This window comes from Malaya genurostris, chromosome 2, assembly GCF_030247185.1.
Source record: "Malaya genurostris strain Urasoe2022 chromosome 2, Malgen_1.1, whole genome shotgun sequence".
In the NCBI taxonomy this organism is placed as follows: Eukaryota; Metazoa; Arthropoda; class Insecta; order Diptera; family Culicidae; genus Malaya; species Malaya genurostris.
This window is the reverse complement of record NC_080571.1, coordinates 56,162,803-56,182,744: the sequence shown is the minus strand read 5'-3', so window position 1 is coordinate 56,182,744 and position 19,942 is coordinate 56,162,803. Positions and strand designations below refer to the sequence as shown.

The following is a 19,942-nucleotide window of genomic DNA, read 5'->3' as shown; positions in this document are numbered from 1 at the left end:
ACACACACGGACATTTGCTCAGTTCGTCGAGCTGAGTCGAATGGTATATGACATTCGGCCTTCCGGGCCTCGGTTAAAAAGTCGATTTTCACAGTGATTGCATAGCCTTTCTATATGAGAAAGGCAAAACGTGGACATAAATCAGTTGCTGTTAAACTGTTCTTTTAATGCATATAACTAGTTACTTTTAAGAAATTATTTACAAATATATACCGCGTAATTTGATTCTATCCCTAATTGTTCATGACCTACTTTGACAAAAAATATAAACATAACTTTTTTTTCTGGAGATAGAATTTCTTTTTTCTTCTACAAAGTTTTAGAACTATTGAAAATGATTTAACATACCAAAAGTCTGGTTCGCATAACACATTCATAACTTGTTTCGAGTTATTTTTTATGCATGCTTTGTTTGGAATAATTGGAGAAAATAAGAAATGTTTAAGATAGTGCATAAGTTTGCTGTTTTCTGGCAAAGTTATACAACATTTTACCATTTTGCCTTTCTCATATAGAAAGCATATGCAATCACTTGAAAAACCGACTAGTAAAAAAAGTTTAGAATGTTTTTTACGTTTTTGGTTTCGCCGATTTAACTTTACCTACAACTCCGAAACCGGAAATCGGATCCGGATGAAATTCAGGAATTCCTTATGGGACCGTGAGACCTTTCATTTGAACTTAAGTTTGTGAAAATCGATCACGCTATATCTGAGGAAAGTGAGTAAGTAATCAGCTCAGCTGTTGGTTTTAGTTTTCTTTATAACGTGTACGAAATTGAACAAAGCCTGCTGTGTGCATTGTTTCTAAAGGTGAGTTGTGTTTGCTTCTTCCGCGACAGCACGTACCGGTGCGTACAGGTTCTGTATCGTTATTTTATATGGCGGTTTGAAAGCTTTGACACTTATCACCCTGCAATTGTGGAACAGAAAGTCAGATCCGGATGAAATTTCACAGTAGCTTTTGTGACAATATGAGCTTCGAATTAAATCAAGATTTGTGAAAATCGGCTCAAGCATCGCTGAGAAATCGAATTAAGTTTTACTTTTGGAGTTTTTCTTTACTACCTTCGGTTCTTCCGGAGCAGGAAATGGAGAACTATTAGTGCCGAATCAAGTTTATATGCCCACAAACTAAAAAGTTTTGCAAACTACAAGAATTTATCAGTCAATTGTATGGGATTTGTACTTGTTTTTGCTATCGTTTGTGAAAAAATACTTATGAAATTGAACATTTTCCACTTTTCGCACTCTAGTTACAAAACCGGAAATAAAATCCGAATAAAATATTCTAGAAAATTTTAAATAATTTTAAGACATTTCGTTTGAATCTCAGTTTGCGAAAATCGACTAGGCCATTTCCGATAAAAGTGAGTGCATATTTTTGTTACATACATACACACACAGACAGACACACAAAAACATTTACTCAGCTCGTCCAGCGGAATCGAATCACAGTGATTGCACAGCCTTTCTATATGAGAAAGGCAAAAAGACGGTCAAAAGTCGGTACTGGCTTTCAGTGACGTCCAAGAGCTTGAGTGTCTTTTCTAAGTATTGTAACACATGGGCTGAAAAATTTCGGCCCTAACAGAGAGAACACGATTTTTTTGGTTCAAAATTAAATTTTTTTCCAACGTAATCTTCATCAAGACCAACGTAATTATTCCAGCGCCGTTCTAACATTTCACTTTTGTAGAACGATTTATCTTTTACCTCAAAATAAGCCTCAGTTTCAGCGATAACCTCCTCATTAGTGCGAAATTTCTCACCGGCAAGCAGGTCTACGAACAGCCAGTAGTCGCTGGGAGCCAAATCTGGCGAATACGGTGGATGTGCGAGCAATTCGAAGTTCAGTTCATGTAATTTTACCATTGTTTTGATTGATTTGTGACACGGTGCGTTTTCTTGATGAGACAAAAAAATTTTCTTTTCCATATGCGGTCGTTTTTTTCGCAATTTCAGCCTTCAAACGCTCCAATAACGGTGTATAATATTCACTATTAATGGTATTTCCTTTCTCAAGATAGTCGTTAAATATTACACCACGCACATCCCAAAATACCGAGTCCATAACCTTTCCAGCCGATCGTTGTGCTTTCGGGTGGTTTGGACGAGGCTCACCAATTGCTGTCCACTCAGATAATGATCGTTTTCATTCCTGAGTGAAGTGATGAATCCATGTTTCATCCATTGCCACATATCGACGCAAAATTTCCGGTTTGTTACGTTTCAACTCACGCAATATAAAACCAACACGTTCTTTGATATCCTTACGATGTCAGCTGACTCACGCAACTTCACTTTTCGATAATTCAAAACGATTTTGTGGATTTTTTTATGTTTTCTGATGTTACCGCCTCATTTGGACGTCCACTACGTTCTGGATCATAGGTACGTTTGAAGTCAGCAAACAAACGTTTGATTGTTATTTCTGATAGGGCGAATCAGTGTAAAATTAAAACACGAAATTGTTTTTGATCCCTTGTTCTGAAAATAACACAGGTAGCCTCACTCTTAGCACAATAACTCACAAACTAATGAATAGAATATTATTAAATTTCAACAGCTGTCTTTTAAAGGTTAGTTTTAACTCAAATACGTGCTTAATCCACCTAGCAGTGAAATGATACCTTGTTTTTATCAATCAGCATGTGTTTTTTGCGTGAATATTCTTCGTTGTGTTTAGTTTTCATGAAATTATTTTAATGACCATCGTTTTAAATGAATTGCAATTAAAGTCAAGGATGGCTTTTATCGTATCAAAGAACGCCCACTAGCAACTCTTTACACGATTCAATCAGTGCCATAAAAAGAGACGGATATCATCACAGCAGCAAAAAACCAGCATGGTTCATTTAACATAAAATAGACACCAGTGCGAGAGCGAATTTCTCTCGATGACCTGTCTGAGAATCAAAGGTTGGTTCGCTGCTGTGGGGATTCTTTCTGAAGCAACAAACGGTCGCTTATTCTCGTTTCGCGATCCGATTCTGTATGGGCAGTGGATAATTGCGATAGAATAATTTGTGTGAATAAAACATTTGTATACGTTGTGTCTATGAAAATGCCTGTGAATGCTTCACACAAGGGTTTTGAAATATTGCAACCTAGTATGAGAATCATCAAGTCGAATCATCAATTCGATTTTCTGCGATAATTGTCAACTTGCGATTCGCTCTTGGTAAATTCCACACAGCACCAATCATTATCAGACTGTACTGTAAGGGCCATAAAATACGCAGAGTATGAAGTGGAGCGAAGGAATGTAGAAAAATTCTCTCGCGGTTCATGCATTGAGAGACTCGAGTTCTTGTAGCATCTTCTACTGGACTGAAAATAATGTATACAATATTGATAATTATCGAGCAGCTTCTGTTAAATTTTCGGCAATCACCAGCACTGATTAAAGTTTTTGAATTGCAAGACGAATCGAAGTTAGAAGTTGTATGTAACCTTAAAATTATGACTTTTAATCTAAACATGCTACAATCGATTAAGCATTCCATGAGATGTAGAAGTTTAAGTTCTTAAAATGTTTTTTTTTATTTATGGTACTTCCAGAAACGGTATAACCAAAAATAGTTCGTATGTCCATGAATTAGTATGGCGAATAAATTGAAATATTATTGAGCCCAACTTTGAAGGTCTTTGTATTGTCATCTTCTATGACGGTTTGAATTTTCAAAAACTCATCCCACTGTAATTTCAAAATTGAATGTCGAAATCGGATAAAATTCACCAATTTTGTACGAGACCATAAGTTTATTTCAATTTGAATTTTTGTTTATTAAATAAATCTCCCTCCGTATGCTGATCTATGCCGATTTTGGGGCATGGATTGGATTATTCATGAAGCTAGTTTTGTTGCTAAGTTATTGGATGGTGAAGTTGACAGTCCTGAGGTCCTCTCCATGTAAAATTTTCGAGTTCCTCCGAGAGTTCTTCGCAGTAGTACTTTACTAGCGCCATGCTTTCATCGTACTACTTTTGGGTATTTCGAATCAATAACTGCAATGATTCGAACCTTCACGACCATCGAGGAGTTCCACGAGTTTGGAGAACCATCATACCGATTTATTTCACGAATCAAGTCACGTATTTAGTTAACTCTTGTTAGTGTATAGTATTGGGTTTTATTTACCGTAGACAATAGTCAGATGGAGCTAATAATTAAATTTATAAGACAGTTCGAGTTTAGTTTGGATGCTCTCTGCTCGGCAACGGTGACCTACAGTATTTTTGCTCTACTCGTTTTTAGCACGGTTCCTTTTTGGCAACATAATTGTTCGACTGTGACGTGTTAAACATTATATTGAAAATCAACTACAACCACCGAAAAAGCGCAAATTTCATGAGAAACAAACGAATATTGATGCAGATGATGTAGATCGATAAAAAGGTATCATCTCACTGTTTTTACGCATACGGTTCAAAAGTTACAGAAGATTTTCCATTTATAACGAAATAACATCACCCATTCTCTGAAGTATTCATTTTTTATTTTCATTTTTATCTCAGCCTTGAAGGTTCGCAATTGAACTTGTGCGTTGTCGCAATACTTATTCAAATGTTTTTCCATAACAAGTATCTTCAAAGTTTCCTATCTTGCCGAAAGATCAAAGCTCAGACACCAAACCGGCCAAGCTACAATGTACGTAACTTTTTTTTATTCAGTTTGTCTGTGATTGCCTCCACATAATGTTTTCAGACGCGCGTTGTAAACATTTCCGAAACATCATTTGAGCTCTATTTATAAACACCGAAAGTCATTCTGCTCTGCGGTCGCATTTAATTTCATGCATGAATAGGCTATTCTTCACCGTCCAATAGGCGCTCATGCAGCATAATTCCAAGCGTAAACAAATTTGCAACAACAACAGCGAGCCCAAATTCTGTTTATGTTCGGCAGTGGCGCAAACGCATATCTATCAACCGAACCCAACCCACCCTACTGACGTCATCATCGACAACCAATCAATGGGCGACGAACCCAGGGAAAGATAACTCAACAGTCACTCACTGGCGGAAAACGTTCGTTCGATTGAAACATAGCAAGCCGAATTTGGCGGCGTCATTCAATGAATGTCAAATTACCCGAAACGACTCGCAGTAGGCTGCAATCGATAAATATAGCAATAATCTCATTAGTCAGTGTTTGTTGAAATCGTAGTCCTTGCTGCCCGGTTCAGTGTTCTCTTACGGGTGGCCAAATTGAATGATTGAGAATCAGTTTTGACACTTCAACTTGGGGTCCTCGTGAAAGTCGTCACCCTCCTACCGTGTTCCCGACGCGCGATGATAATTGGGAATTATTTCAGCCAAGACAAAAGTGTCATAGCTCCGTAATTGGTTGTATGGCTCATGAAGTTTCGTCGGAGGACTTATTTCCCTGCCTCATCATGAATGCAAATCATAAGCAAACCCAGTAACATTATGCCTGGCTTGTCGCATACCTCCAGGGTTAATTTGCTTGGAGCAAAGTTCATCGAGAAATGTCGGTTTCGAAATCGTAAAATAATTCATCTAGCAGTGAAATCGAGTGGCGTTTAAGCGTTGGATCTAGAGCTGTTGTTTTTAGCGAATATTCCAATACTAAAACCAGTCCAATAAAACACATCCTACCGGGACATAAGACCGTTCCTTAGTACACGGAAATAGTAAAATACTATTGCTCTGTCGGGTAATACAAACAATTCACAGCCAATATCGGTTCATCCGGTCCAATGGATGACAAGAGGGGAAGGGCACTGTGTATGAATGTGTTTTTTTTATCCATTCACTGACTTTTATTCCCGACCCGACCCACTGCAGAGCTTCACCCGATCAGATTAAGGTCACGAACAAAGCCAAACGACTGACTGTGGAATGACAGTGGAAAATCTGAACTTTAGCGTCGCACATAAACGTACCTACATACACGGAGAAGCGCCAGTAAAAAAAAGTCAATTCCTGCTTTTATTGGCAATAAATTGTATGCAGTTTGCTGGAAGCAGTTGTACTGGGGGGCCCGATACGGTGGCAATCACCCTTCCGTACCAGCAGCAGTGCACATCCGGTGAGAATTTATTGAACCTTATACGATGCGCTACGTGCCAGATTGACAAAAGCTTTATGGCACCACCGTATGAAACCGGATGCACCGGAGCTTACCGGCAACGATGATTAATTCCGGAACAGTGCCAATGCAATCAGAACGTTCGCTCGGATAATCACCAATTTTTCAATATCCAAGTGATGATAGGATAAATCAGATTTATCAGGTTTAATATTATTTTACGAGCCAACGCTTTAACCTCCAATATTATAAGCTTCATTTAATTAATTCTCAGCATCTATTGGGTGCACGTTTCCACTGATTATCGATAGATGGCACCACCAACGGTAAGTGTCATATACACGGAGAACCCTCCGATCATAAAATTACGATATCGCAGTTTTTGATTTTTGCGATAGTTGATTCTTTGGTTTTTGATTTGCATAAATTCAAGTAGTTGAAAAATGTGTTGCTTTGAATGCTGTCAAATGCCGGAGACACCAGAAAGCAAAACAAAAATCGTAATGGAAAATCAACCACTTATTTAGTTGAAATCTATTCGCGTCGCTCCAATGAAAACAACATTGATGGATATAGCGTGTGGGAAACTTGTGTTCGTTGGATTCGAAGAAATTTATGATTTCTTAACAAGTGTTTATCGACCAGCGGTATAGTGATAAGGTTAATTTTGTTTATGCTGAGAAAGATTTAATGAAAAATTGAAAAATTACTGATTATGTTACAAAAATCAAACAATTCATACACATTTGTACTCTTGTACGCAGAGATATTGTAATTCAATAAAATGCTAATAACGTAATGTCCTCAATCAAATGTATATGCGTTCGTTTATACTTAATAGTTTTCGTTAAATCCATATTAATGAATGATCATCTCGTCATCTTCCAGGTATGCACAATATTTCAATATTAAAAGATAAATCTCAATCTTATCAATATTAAAAGATAAATCTCAATTTTGCAATGACTGAGCGAAAACATATATTGGAGAAACCAAATGAATGAAAAACTAACAGAAAAGATGATTTATTGAAAAAAGATACGCTCAGAGACAGGACTCGAACTTGCGTTCTTATGCATTCCGTGCATACGAGCTTCCATTTCGCCACTCTGAATCTTGTTTCAGTCACTCTAAAACGCCAGTCAGACACAGTAGAACGTACATCGAACATGGTTTACATCCTGGCCGTCACTCGACTGATGAATTAAAATTAAATGATTAAGATTTGAATTGGGAGTTCAGCCACAAGTGGCGACTTTTCAGCCCTATTATATGCATGATTTGGTTATTACCATGAAGACATCATTTGCTTCCGCAACTTTGTGATTTTTGTGTAGGGAAAATTCTAAACCTACTTGAATTGTGTAATGGGGAAAAGAAACTTATATACTAACTTACTAACTAATACAGAGAGCGAATCGATTCAATTGAAGATTGCATCGATTTTTGACGGAATTTGCTTATAATATTATGTGACATTACATCTAATGGTTCTATATTTGTGAGTCTGTGTAACTCATTTGTACTAAACCAGGGAGGATGCTTCAAAATCATTTTCAGAATTTTATTCTGAATCCTTTGAAGCTTTCTCTTCCTGGTGGAACAACAACTTGACCAAAATAGTACTGAATAAAGCATGGCTAGTCTGAAAATTTGTTTATAAATTAACAATTTGTTTTTAGACAGAGCTTAGAATTTCTGTTTATAAGAGGATATAAACATTTAATATATTTATTACACTTTGCCTGGATTCTTTCAATGTGATCCTTGAAAGTAAGTTTTTTGTCATACGTTAAACCTAAGTATTTAGCTTGATCAAACCATGTCAATTCTAAGCCATTCAATTTGAGAATGTGATTATTGTTTGGTTCAAGAAAAGAAGCTCTTGGCTTATGAGGAAAAATAATTAATTGGGTTTTTGCTGCATTTGGTTTAATTTTCCATTTTGACAGATAATCGTTTTTCCATCTTTTTGGGATGTGAGCTAATGAAAAACACTTGTTGAAAATTTTAACCAGGAGTCTCAAGGCAACATCAGGATGATTTTTAATAAGAATATTAAAAATTCCATCATTACCAGGAACCTCCATGTTTTTAAGTTTCCTAACGATTGACTTAATTTCATCAAAATTCGTCTCAATAATGTCATCTTGTGATAACACTTGAGTTGAAATATGATCATATTTCAGTGAGACTTCATTTTCAATAGGACTCACAACGTTCAAATTAAAATTGTGGACAGTCTCGAATTGCTGAACAAGTTTTTGAGCTTTTCCGCCATTCGTAAGAAGTATTTGATTTCCTTCCTTGAGAGCAGGTATAGGTTTCTGAGGTTTCTTAAGAACCTTAGAAAGTTTCCAGAAAGGTTTAGAATATGATTTAATTTGTTCAACTTCTTTAGAGAATTTTCGTTTCGCAAAAGAGTAAATCTATGTTTAATTTCTTTTTGTAAATCCTATGTTTTTCATAGCATGATCACGAGAACGTTGAATTTTACGTCGACGAACATTCTTCAACCGAATGAGCAGTTGAAGATTGTCTTCGATGATAGGAGAATTTAACTTAGTTTGAGCTTTGTGAACTGAAAGATTTCTAGCTTCGATAATGTAATGATTCAAATTATCACTTGCTGTGTCGATGTCCGCAGAATTTTCTAAAATAGTTCAATGATTCACATGATTTTCAATGTGAGATCTGTAATCCAACCAATTAGCTCTATGATAGTTGAATATAGAACTAATTGGATTAATTATAGCTTCGTTGGAAAGTCTGAATGTTACTGGAAGATGATCTGAGTCAAAGTCAGTATGTGTAATCGGTTCACTACAAATGCGACTTTGATCCGTTAGAACCAGATCAATTGTAGACGGGTTTTTCACGGAAGAGAAACAAGTCGGATTACTGGGATGAAGAACTGTGAAGTAACCAGCTGAGAGTTGATTATGAAATATTTTACCATTACTGTTATTTTGCCTACAATTCCACTGGACTTACTTAGCATTTAAGTCCCCTATTACGAAAAATTTCGGTCGATATCTTGTGAGTTTTTGCAAATCGCCTTTAAAGAAATTTAATTGTTCGCCGGTGCATTGAAATGGCAAATATGCTCCAGCGATGAAATAAATTCCATGAATGGTTTCAACTTCGATCCCCAAGCTTTCAATAACTTTAGTATTGAAAGAAGGTAAAATTCTATGTTTAATTTACCGGTGGACAAAAATGGCAACTCCATCACCCATTCCAGTAAACCTGTCAAATCGATGAACCACATAATGTGGATTATTTTCCAATTTGACATTTGGCTTAAGAAAAGTTTCTGTCACAATGGCAATATGAATTTTGTGAACTTTGAGAAAATTATAAAATTCATCTTCACTCGATTTTAAAGATCGAGCATTCCAATTTAAAATATTCAAATAATTATTCAACATCACTGTTAAATTTTAAATTCATTACAATACATTTGCAAATTGCCATCCGATTTGAAATGCTTCAAAAAGTTGATCTTGTAGGTAGATCATTTTATTTTCAGTTATATCGCCTAAATCAACTTCATTTAAAGAAGCGAATGGCATTGAAGAAATATTTGTAGGTAGACTGCCATTAGAACTACCATTAGAAGAAGATTATATGGCCGATCTTCCTATTAATAAATTGTTTTCGTTAGAAGATGAACTGCAAGGCTGTGTTTTGATTATTTACATAAGAAGAAAAAAGGGGTAGATTTCTACCTGTTATACTGACATAATAGACATTAGAAGAAGATGATGACGAGGTCGATCTACCTGTCAATAAATTGTTTTCGTTAGAAGACGAATTGGAAGGCGTACCTGTTTTTTGTTTTAAATTCGAAGAAATAAGTGCCTTAGAAGAATTAGGCGTGGCATTTGTAACGGTTTTTTCGATTTTCAGGTATGTTCTGTAAATTTAAGGACGATGATTTGACTTGTTGTCTAAGCGAACGAGCGTTAAATTTTTTTCCCTGACAGGACATTTTAAATAATTGGATTTATGATTTCCATCGCAATTTGAACATGAAAATTTATCAGTGGTTTCATGCATTGGGCAAACGTCTTTCGGATGAGATTTACCACAATTCAAGCACCGTATATCCATATGACAATTTTTGGTTCCATGGCCGAAGCCTTGGCAACGACGACATTGCGTTAATTTGGCAATACGATTATGCCGTTTATAATGAAGCGAATGAATGAATGAAGCGTACGTTTTCTAAAGTTTTCAAATTGTTTACATCACTTCGATTGAAGTGTATTAAGTAAAGTTCATGGGAAATTCCAGAGCGTGGTTTAGAAGTACCATTCGCTCTTTTTTCATAAGTATTACCTGGGAAGGGGCAAAACCAAGCAATTCTTTTAGTTCATTTTTAATTTCATCAGTGCTTTGATCATTTGATAAGCCTTTCAAGACAGCCTTGAAGGGTCTGTCTGATTTTATATCATATGAATAAAATTTATGAAGTTTCTCCATCAAACAAGACTCGACATTCTCCTCTTCGTCCGATTTGAAATGAGACTTTTACTTCCGGGAGAAAAGTAGAAAGCTCAGTACGGAATGCTTTGAAGTCGGAAATCATCACCGTCACTGGTGGTATAGATTGTAGTTTCTTCCCAGAACGACAAGCGTCCATTTTGGGAAGCTTTGAAGAATTTTCTTCTATGTCGCTACAATCGGATCCAGGAAGAATCTCATGATTATTGTTAGAGGGCATAGAATCAACGGAAGGGAAATCCGTCCTTTGTCTTTTATTTTAACATTCAGATTCTATAAGATCGTGAATGTTATTAGAAAAATGTTGAATAGCGGATTGTGATTTATTCCGTATTGAATTATTTTTAGCCTTAGGCTTTGTATAGCCTTGAGAAAGTCTGACTAATTGTTAGTCTTTAAAAAGTCTGTTATGGATTCAGGTAGCCTTGAAAAAGACTGAAGCCTTGAATCAATGAAACTATAGGTAGCGAGAAAAAATTTCCAGGAGCCAAGAGCTATACGCGTGCGGTGCGAACGACTGTTCAACTGAGCTCTGAGTATATTTCTTCGTTTATCTATGTTAGTGTGTCCATGTCGAGCAAACGACAGCGCTCAATGTATCGTGGAAGCTCTGACGGGCAGATTCTATTGATTTCACTGAGGCTTCAAGGGTAGATCGTGCTATCATCAGGAATCAGAACAAATTGGCTCAAATGGCACGTTCCCCTTGATATTTGGAGATTTGTGTTTTGCCATCAATTTGTTTTTAGCATTATTTTCCCGGGAAGGATTAAAGGGAAATGGTAAAGTTTGGACTAGGAGGATGGGAAAAATTGACGACACAAAAACCTAAAAAAGAAGAAGTAAATTCTGCACCCCTAAGGGATGCTGAACAATCTGCTGGGGATCACATTTAGTGGAAGCAGAAGTAAGTTCTGAACCTCTACGATGTCCCGAAGAGTTTGCTGTAAAACCTTTCTAGGTTTGTTACTATGTGCGTTCTTTCTGATGAACGATGCACAGTTTATAAAACCTCCAACCCCCGAGAGGATTTAGAGATCCTACAAAAGCGACACCATTCTGCACTCCCAGAAGAATGCAGAACGATTCGCAGTATGTACGAGCAGAAGTAAATTTGGTACCCCATAAAGGATGCCAAACAATCTGCTAAACCCTATTTAAGGTGAATACAAAAAGGATTCATTCACTTCAGGAAAAAAGATGAATTCTTGTGACTATATCTCCTTATCACATTGGGTGAGAAACGAGAGAATATCCTTTAATTGTAGCTTCGCATACACAGACTCAACCATGTATGGAAAACCAAAAACCTGGATACGTAGTTGCGTCAATGCGGGACAATTACATATCAGATGATATGAAGTACCGTAATCGCATTCACACAAATCACACAAATCACACGAATAATACTCAGCACGTTGGATAGTAGCCATGTGATAATTGAGTTTGCAATGTCCAGTCAGAGCTCTGACCAGAATACTCCAATGATACTTGGAAAAATGCAGTAGACATTTTGACATTTTCAAATTCAAATCTGGTAAAAATGCTTTTGCCTGAGCTCAAGTTTGCAAGCTACGCCAGTAGCTGGCATGTTTGGATGCAGCCCAAGAACGAATCTTGTGCTCTATCCAACGAGTTGAAAGTGGTAAAGTGGTAAACTCTGCTGAAGTGCCGATTGTATTCCACACAGAATCGCGTAGATTTCTGCTTGGAACACAGTACAGTATCTACCAAGTGAATGAGACTGCTCTAGCCTCATTTCACGACAGTAGATACCAGCACCAGCACGACCATTCAACAGAGAACCGTTCGTATAACAAACTATGTGTTTATCAAGTAGTCGTTCCAAACAACCAGACAACCATTCCTCACGAAGAAGATAGCTCACATTCTCCTTTCTGCTACCATACAAGACATCCGTACGCTAAAATTGGCCTAATGAGAGTTGTGTAGATCCATTGAATGTATCTGGGTTTGAGTCCCCATGATTTTCCAAAAGCTCGTCTGCATTGACCGAAAGCCATACAAGCTTTTTTAAACCTGAAGTCATTGTCAGTTTTAAATAATAACCCCTATTAATAATATTTAACTTGATCTACCACAGTGATCTCTGAACCGAAGAACTGTAACGGACGAGCTCCTGTGATTATCTTACGATGAGTGAAAAGCATCATTGATGTTTTGCCCGGATTTACAGATAATCGAACCTGACAACACCATTGTTGAACAGATCGCAGGGCTTGCTGCATTAAATTAAAGAGAGTGTTAATGCTCATACCGGTCATCAATTTATGATAATCGTCGACAAAACCATAAGTCGGAAATCCAAGGTTGTTCAGTTTCCTCAACAAACGATCAGTGACTAGGTTCCATAAAAGTGGGGATAGTACACCACCTTGAGGACACCCACAGACACTCAGCTTTCTAATCTCTGCTTGCCGAAGCGATGAACAAAGAAGTCGATTGTACAAAGATGAACAAAGAAGTCGAAGTATCCAATTTGTGATACTTGAAGGTATGTCATGACCACTGGCTGCTTTCAGAATTGAATTGAAAGACACGTTATCAAAGGCACCTTCAATCTTGTAATTTTACATCTTCTAAGATGCACATAATCGGAGCGTCATATTTCACAAAAATTTTTATTCAAGAACATGTAAAATTATGTGATTTGAAAATTACATGGCTTGAATTCGAACGAAATAAAAAACAAAAGTTCGTTAGCAGCATCGCGACAACTTGAACCTAGAAACATTAAATCACAAGCATATCGGTTACTCGACTGAACCACGGAGCTCATATCAGTTCGTTGAATATTTGATACATATAAATCCAAACAGTGGCACTTGGTAGCCGAGTGCAAATTACATTTGGAGCTTGTAAAATTTTGTGCGAGTGGAATATTGCGTCATTTGAAAAATTAAGTAGTTGTGAATTGTATCGTTTGCAGAATTCTGTCGCCAGTAAGATTCATAATTTTTTTCTGTGTAGGAAAACTCCCAAGCATGATTGCTTTTGTGAGAAAACTTTTTCAATGTTGTGCAGTAAAGTCTTTGGCGATCCTCATAATGAAACCTAGGTTTCTATTTACCTGAGCAATTACATGCGAGTGGTGATGTCGGAAGGAGAGCTGAGAATCAAGAAACACACCCAGATCTTTGAAAACAGTTACTCTTTCAAGTGTTTCCCCAGAAATAGTGTAGTTCCAGACTATCGGGCTTTTCTTACGTGTGGAAGAGAGAGCATTTGGAGTAGTTAAGAGGTCTGTTCCGCGGATTAAAACGTTCACCACTCAAATCTCCAACAGCTTTGATCCAGCACAGAGAGAAGTTATACCTTGGCAATCTGCAATATTTTGTTTTTCTCCTTTTTTGAAAATCGGGAACATATACAATTTTGTCCAGCACGCAGGAAAACATGACAGCGACAATGATTGTTTGAAACACAATGCCCGCGAACATCTTTTCAATACTATAGATGGGATTCGTTGTAACACGATAAATAAATAAAACCCCAACCCAGAGATATCCAACAGGCCTCCCTGATCCTTCACAGTCGATATTCGCTTGAGGACAGTTTCGGAAATAGTATAATTAAATACTACGGTTGAGCATTCGTGAGTAAAAGATCACGTTTGGTTGATTTTGATGAGTTTAATACCATTCTATTGGGGTCGCACCAGTTGGAGAAAATATCTAACTGTTTTTACAAGCATCTGGCATCTTTGTGATTTTTAATAAGATGAAACAATTTGAAATCGTCGGCGAAAGATAATTTGAAGCATTGTATAGAAAGGTTCAAATCGTTCAAATAAAGTAAGAATAAAAAGGGTCTCAGATGGCTGCCTTAAGGTAGTTAGCTCGAAAAGGTGCGGCTTCGCAGTCTCCGATTTTAGCTAGCATACTACGACCAATCAGGTACGAAAGTAATTCGAAAAAAATCCGTTAAACCGAAGTATGTCCAGTTTGGCAATATCTATTTGATGATTCATTTTGCCAAGAGCAGCAGACAAGTCTGTATATATGGCGCGCCTGTAACGAATGAATTACGTAACACACAAGCGCCCTTATTCTGAATAACGACGTATTGATTTTTCGATCGAATGTGGTTCGATCGAATCATAGCTACCTTTGATTTTGCTAGCGTTATGGGGAATACAAATTAAATACGAGCGAAAAAACGATACGACGTTATTCAGAATAAGGGCGAAGGTTTGTAGATGTGGATCGTTTTGGCATAAAACCATGTTAAGTAGAAAATATGTGATGAAATCTAAAACGATTATTTTAAAGAGTTTAGATACAGCGCATAATTCAGCAATTCCGCAGTAATTTGATATATTGCACTTATTTTCCATTTTAAATACAGGAAAGATGAACGATTTCTTCCATGAATTAGGAAAAATACCAGAGCGAAAGAAAGGATTGAATATCAATATCATCCAAGGAACCTTTCAGAGTAATTCTTGAGAATAATGAAGGGTATTTCAATCAGGACCAGCGCTTGTTAATTTTTTTCAGTTTAGCACATGCAGATTTAGCAAGCACTTCCCAACTGCGGATTAAATTGCAATTGTTTGCCTCAAATGCATTTGAAGTTCGAGTGTGTGAAAAACATTTATCGTTAGTGCTACAATCAGAAGATGAGGATCATGGTGTCAGACACCTCCTTTTCTAGCTTGAGTTGTGACCGTAAAAATGACCATATGAATAAACTAAGATGAGCATGAAAAAGTTTACTTATTACGTTAATGGATACACAATTCCACTCACTCATAAAGTCACGAGCACACATCCCAGTTAAACAGAATGTAAAACACGGATATCCGAATTTTTATGGCGATTACGCAAGATTGGTACATAAAAAAAACACACTAACATATTCCAAGTTTTATTCTAAGGGCTCATTCTTTGCAGATTCTCGGAAATTAAAAGTAAAGTTGACCATGTATTATTTGCCATTTAGAAAGTTATAGACTATCTCATGAAATGTAGTAAGGATTCTTCACTGAAGTTTATGCTTTTTTATGTGTCGTAAATTCGCTACATGACAACTTTTAGAAAACCGATCTAAGAACAGTTGCGTGGCTAGGATTATTGTGCTAGTCATATGGAAAATAATTATGTTCTATACAAAGTACTGTGGATTAGGTACTCTCGTCTCAAGTGATGACATTTTAGTTTCCAAGTGGCACTGTTACTGTCACTACCACTCCTACGACTGGAGGTTCCTCGGGCAGCTCTTGATAGCAGCCAAATTAATTATACTAAAACAAGAACATACATTCTATACACAGCCTCGGTTATTTCGCCCCATCAGCCCAAATAGGAACGATCCGACAAATATATGTTTTGTGCGTTTGAGGACGTGACAACTGCTTAGTACTTTCTGACTATCGTAAAATAGAATCGCTCGTTTGACGATGGTTCTTGTTATAATTAATTGTACAACAACAACAAGAGTTTCCGCTTGATGTGAAATTAGTCGAGATGGTCCTCGATGGGATGACAGGATGGCAACACACACACACACACACACACAAACACAGAAACAAAATAAATCGCACTTACCCATCCTTGTCGAATGCGGTGAAGCAGGCATCCATGGCCAACGACGGATTCGTCATAAAGTCCTCGCTGGAGAAATCCGACGGCTAGTAGGACGGTCACGACCGGGCGGCGATGAAGAACGGAAAGCACACAAAGCACCCAAACACAGGCACAAATTTGTCAGCAATTGCAGTTTACCGGGAATGAAACAATAACAAGAAAAAAACACAATTCACATTACTGATTCACGGTTCAAGAGCGGATTAACAATAGAGCACTTTCGCGGTCACTGGGTTGTGCTTTCCGTCCAGCGGACAAACAAACCCGATAAATCTGGATTCCACACGTTTAACAGGGGCACCAGCACCCGTAGCCCGGCCGAAGCAAAATGGTAAAAGGACGTGGTGGCCAATGCGATCCAAGCAGCAGATATTCATCGAACACGGCGGATTTATCGAAATAACACCCGATTCCCATGGCGACCGGATAAACAAGACATGTGGTAAACTACCCCCTTCGGCGGCCGGCAGCGCAGGTTCCCATGCAGACCGACCGACCGGTTCGGCTTGGGGTACACGAGGACGATTTCCGTTCACCATCCTGACAGGAACTATTGGTGTAGTAATCATCGGAGAACATTGACTTTATGTGGTAATTCGAATGGTGGATAACAGAAGTAGGTATTAGAGTTCGTCACGGTGACAGAACGCTAAGAGAACAATGAACCGGAATAAAAACTAAGTGCGCAAAACAAAATGACAAGCAAAGGTAATTGTCAGAATAACTAACTGCGGTAACTTCGGTACGAAATTACGAAATATATTACATCAAAACAGTAGGCTGAATGATGTTTTTTGACGTGGGACACGTCTAGAATGCATAGTCGCACATTACACAAATGCGAAAATGCAAAAATTGACAGATGACTCGGGTATTCTCAACTAGTTGATGGTAATATTAGTACATTTCTTACATATAAGTAGCATTGATCTCGTATTATTCATTATTTTTGTGCTCCGATATGATGACATCCATAATAGTTCTAAGAAATACAAATTGTACACCACTTTGCAAATGAACCTATGTTACAAATGAGATAATAACGATTGTATTGTATTTCGGTTCAATTTTAGTGTAAGAGTTCATTGCATCCAAAAGACGTGATTTGTATTATTGGTTTGCCAATTGAACTCTAGCCTTACTAAGCAAAAACTTTTTGAAACTTTTAAAAAAAATATACCACGGTATTCACGGATCAACATAACTCAAAATAATTTGTATGGCCATGAATGAATATGACGAATTATTTAGAACAGTTTTGAGCTCAATTTTGAAGTTAATTTTTGTATCGCCATCTTCTATGCCGGTTTGAATGATAAAAACTCTGTAATTCCAGAATCAAAGTCGATATCGGATAAAATTAACCGATTTTGTTTTATTTCAATTTTTAAGAAAACATTAATTTTTAAAAAATGATTTCTTCTACTGCACAGGAATACGGAAATCGGTGTAGCCGAAGGTAGTTAAAATCTTCTAAAAGATTGTAGACTATTTCATGTGTTTCCAAATTTTTGAAAATTATTGTAGTTATCTTGACAATTCGTAGTGCGTTCCAAATAAAATTTTCGGGTACCTTCCGGGAATTGCAAACCTGATAAATGCGATAAGCTAATCACCCTGCATCTCCTGAACCGGAAATCTGATCAGATTAAAAAAAACCCTTCTTAATCCACCTAGTGGTGTGATAATGCCTTTCTCTTTCTTCAAAACAGTCTCATAAAAACATTTTTTATCTTTTTATTAAATAATTTGTGACACTAATTTGGGCTCATTTTTGACACCATTTGATTCAGATTTAATCGAGTAGTTCACAAATGCATTCTTCAGTGTTTATATCACATAGTAGGCATCATTTTTTCAACCAAGCCCTTGACATTTACTTTGCCTATTTGTATGAGAAGAGTGATGATAATCTAAAAAAAACCCTTCTTTGTCCACTTAGTAGAATTTTCATAGATCTCGAAATTTCCGAAATTGAAAAAAAAATTTTGATGCCAAAATGCTTAGAATTGCATGAATCGTCGAGATTTAGTGTCATCTCGAAAAAAAATTTTTATTGAAAAAATCGACTTTTTGGGACTTAGAGAAAATATCAAAATGAAGTCCCAGAAAATAGAATTTTTTTTTTTGAGATGACACTAAATCTCGACGTTTCATGCAGTTTTGAGACTTTTGGCATCAAAAAAGTTTTCGATTTTGGAAATTTCATGTACTCCCCCCTATGGTGCTTTTTCAAGATCGAAAATTTTCTAAATTTTACCGCCGAGCAAAACCCCTTACGTATGTCCGATTTTGCTCAAATTTTTCATGAGGGCTTTTTACGAGGTGCTTAAACTTTTGAGCACTTAAAAAATTATGGCACCCTTATATATATATATATATATATATATATATATATATATATATATATATATATATATATATATATATATATATATATATATATATATATATATATATATATATATATATATATATATATATATATATATATATATATATATATATATATATATATATATATATATATATATATATATATATATATATATATATATATATATATATATATATATATATATATATGTATATATATATATATAAGAGCGGTAAAAATCAACGTGTTTTGTCGGTTACGTCACATATACCATCATATCTCCGGAACCAAAAGTCACAGCCATTTGATCTTTAAACTTGATCAATGGCCCGATAGTAGCTTTCAAACGAGCCCAAGTTTGTTAAAATCGGTTTAGCCATCTCTGAGAAAATCGAGCGCGTTAAAATACAACGCTTTTTGTCGGTTACGTCACTTATACCATTATATCTCACAGCCATTTGGTCTTCGAACTTGATCAATGGTCCGATAGTATTCTTTCATTCTTGAATAAAATACGAAATTTTCTTTGGGTATAAACTAACATAACCTTTTCAAATTGTAAACAGTTATGACAAGTTAATAAGTATTTTTGCCTTTCTCATATAGAAAGGTTATACAATCACTGTGAAAACCGACTTTTGAAACGAGGCTTGGAGGGCCGAGTGTCATATACCATTCGACTCAGTTCGTCGAGTACGCAAAATGTCTGTGTGTGTGTGTGTGTGTGTGTGTGGGCGTATGCGTGTCTATAACGTTTTTTTGCACTTTTCTCGGAGATGGCTGAACCGATTTCCACAAACTTAGATCCAAATGAAAGGTCTTGTGGTCCCATACAAAATTCCTGAATATCATTTGGATCCGATTTCCGGTTCCGGAAATATGGGGTAAAATGTGCAAAAAATTGTGAAAATAAGTGCACTAACTTTTCTCAGAGATGGCTGAACCGATTTTCACAAACTTAGATTCAAATAAAAGGTCTCGAGGTCCCATAAAAAAATCCTTAATATTATTTGGATCCGACTTCCGGTTCGAGAATTATGGGGTAAAATGTGTAAAAATAAGAAAATATATGTTCTAACTTTTCTCATAGATGGCGCGACCGATTTTCACAAACTTAGGTTCAAATGAAAGGTCATGTGGTTCCATACGTAACTCATGCGGATCCGAATTCCGGATTCGGAAATATAGGGTAAAGTGGGTTAAAAATTGTATACCATCACTGAAAATGGGAAAAAAGCTTAAAAAATTTTCTAAATCGTCCTTAAATGTTTTCCAATTGATAGTTTTTATCAGTAGACGGTCAAACAAACCGATTTCGGTTATTCTTTTAAGAACCGAAGAAAATTATGTTGAAGAATACCACAGTATTATATATGATAGTATGATTGAT

General features: G+C 36.5%; 1 protein-coding gene across 1 annotated transcript in view; it reads right to left on the bottom strand.

Moving 5' to 3' along the window:
• Positions 1-19,942, bottom strand: part of LOC131432293 (nicotinamidase) — a 183,967-nt gene that overhangs the window by 117,848 nt on the left and 46,177 nt on the right. The window contains exon 2 of the mRNA XM_058598488.1: positions 16,137-16,219. Within this exon, the coding sequence (XP_058454471.1) occupies positions 16,137-16,219 (83 nt within the window). The remainder of the gene's footprint in view (positions 1-16,136; positions 16,220-19,942) is intronic.